This window comes from Montipora foliosa, chromosome 6 (genome assembly GCF_036669935.1).
Source record: "Montipora foliosa isolate CH-2021 chromosome 6, ASM3666993v2, whole genome shotgun sequence".
NCBI classification, from domain to species: Eukaryota; Metazoa; Cnidaria; class Anthozoa; order Scleractinia; family Acroporidae; genus Montipora; species Montipora foliosa.
Genome location: NC_090874.1, coordinates 36181030 through 36183529, shown reverse-complemented (window position 1 = coordinate 36183529; position 2500 = coordinate 36181030). Strand labels below are relative to the sequence as shown.

General features: G+C 40.5%; 1 protein-coding gene and 1 pseudogene across 1 annotated transcript in view; one reads left to right on the top strand and one right to left on the bottom strand.

Moving 5' to 3' along the window:
* Window positions 1–2500, bottom strand: part of LOC138008657 (uncharacterized) — a 482701-nt pseudogene that overhangs the window by 24169 nt on the left and 456032 nt on the right.
* LOC138007228 (TBC1 domain family member 14-like) overlaps window positions 2141–2500 on the top strand; it is a 21836-nt gene continuing 21476 nt past the window's right edge. The window contains exon 1 of the mRNA XM_068854021.1: window positions 2141–2500. This exon is cut by the window's right edge and continues 772 nt beyond it. Coding sequence (XP_068710122.1) covers window positions 2407–2500 — 94 coding nt within the window. The 5' untranslated portion in view covers window positions 2141–2406.

Below are 2500 nucleotides of genomic sequence, written 5' to 3'. Positions count from 1 at the left end.
TGTACCTGAAAAAGGCTGGTTTGGCCAGCCGAAATATAGTACACCACTAAAATCAAATCTACGTTGTATCGGCTCTTGCTTAAAATATTTAGTTTCTCAACTTGAAATAACGCCGATCAGATCAAGCCACTGATCCAACGTACACCGACAGGAAAATTGTCCACGGTTGCTTGCTTCAAAACTCATGTTTCAAGGTCCATAACTTGGTCTCTGTTCATCCTAAAAGCACCATACTTGGCCAAATGACCAATCTCAACATGATCTTTCATGTGGTAGTGTCAGTTTATCGATCAGTTAAAACTTGAAACTCGCCCCAGTTCCCTGCTGAATTTCGGAAAGACCAATAGGAATCACGCTAAAGAAGCAATAAAAAAAAAATTTTAGGTCAAGGTCAAAGAAGAGTTTTACCGATGTACTTTCTTCCAATTTATCTCTGAAAACGAAATCATCCACATTTTGATGTATTTCATTGAAACACGCCATGTTGACTTGGACTAATCGGCAAAATACTGCAATGCTACCAAGAAAAAGATCCGCTCCAACACTTAAATAACGTTTAGGTGCCTTAAACAAACTTCTGAAAACACAAGCTAGAGAAATTTTCCCCTAATTTTACGAGAACTCATAGCGATTACGTGTTTATAACATAAGAAGGGCAAAATTTTCTTGTCACTGTCGAGGCACAACGAAACTTTGACCAGTTGGGCAAACGGATTAAAAAAACACTTGTTCGCTCGCATTTTAGAGCAAAACAAACAAACAAATCAACTTTTTCTTTATGTCCATAAGAGTACAGATAAAATACGCATCCACTTTAAATAACGCATCCATAAAAATAAACAAACGGTTTAGTGCCCAAGGAAAGAATTTGTGGAGTAAATTCTTCCACTAAGTATGAGTTATTACTGGTATTCTTGTTTGTCGTTGTCGTTCTCTTTCGCTCTCCTTTTGTTTCTGTTCTAGACATAGGTGCTCCAGGCATCACGTAACCTTATCAGAGCTTTTAAAGATATGCCAAAAATTGCAATACAGAGAAAAAAGCAACTCTAGGCAAATTAATAATAAAGATTTTAAGTTTATATCTCTCCGATGCTTGACGTGAATAACTGCGTAGCCACCAGTGTGGACCACAGATATCATGATATGTCAAACTGGATTGAAACCAGCAAAAAATACAGAATACATCTTCCAAACCGTTTTCCACCTGAACAAGAAAAGCGTTGACTGTGTAAGAACTACAGTTGATGTAGTACGGCCGTGTAGCCGCGTTGAGCCACAGAAAGTGCGCGAAAAATGAAGCCTCGCTTATGTTTTGGTGAGTTAACCTGGGTTGAGCCTGCAATCCAATCGAAAAACCAGTATATTGTCAGCGGTCAACTTAACGATGAATTCCCCGATGAGCTCTAAGCTTGACCCCACGATATGGTCACGTGATACTGGTCAGCAGACACCTTGTTTTGACAGATGTCAATTGATCAAAACATCGATGTCCAACATCAAAGATGTATGCTGTAAACTAGCATGATACTGGTCACATTGGCATACATGGATGGATGGACGTACGGGCGTACGCACGTACGTACGATAACCAAGATTTCTCGCATCGATGCATTCTCGTCACCAGAGCCTCGGGTCGAGAGAAGAGCTCTGGGGTCGAGATTGGCATCGATGGTTCTCCGCGCTGCTCCGCGCATCCATGGTGCTCCGCGCGCGGAGCTCCGCTGATATTTAAATTTCCCGCCAAATCAAAAGGAACTATTAATGCTCTTTTCTAGTTGTGTACCTGTGTCATTTCCAGTTTTTCTCTTGTCTTTCGATTTTGAGGTTCAATACCCTCACCCTTGATAATCAATTCAGTATTGAGCTCTTTTAAAATAGCTTGTTTTTCTGAGACACGAGTCGACTTGTCATCTTTTGCCGCGAATTGCTTGGGCTTATGTTTCGCAGACGCCACGGATAACTGCTTCGGCTTTGTTGGAGTATTATAACGCTCATTTCTCATTCGTTTATTCTGTCTACCAAGATTGCCTTCTTGCATTTTCAGCCCTAAATCTTAATCAGCAAGTGGTCCACCATTTTGATTCCGAACTCCGAACATTTCCGAAAGGACCGGAAATTGAAGGAACCCGGTATTCCCATCATGCAAAGCTCAAACGTAGATCGAATATGGCGGTCGTTGAAGAGGGATATCGCTCCTCGGCACTGAATTCGAAAGGAGAATTAGCCTAGTTTTCATGTTTTCTATAAGGGATCGAAAGACCTAGAATACTTTTCCAATTATCATCAGTTAGGAGTTGGTGAGACACGAACTAGCTCATTCTTTTGAATTTAGAGGCTATCTTCGTAGTATAGTGGCGGCTTATTCAAATATAATTAGCTTGAAGGTATTCGAACCTCACCATATGAATGCTATTTACGATGCTTAGTTCGGCTAAGAATTATTTGGCTGTCTCTAAAAAAGTCGATGAAGACTTGAATGGTATGGAAGAAAATCATGATG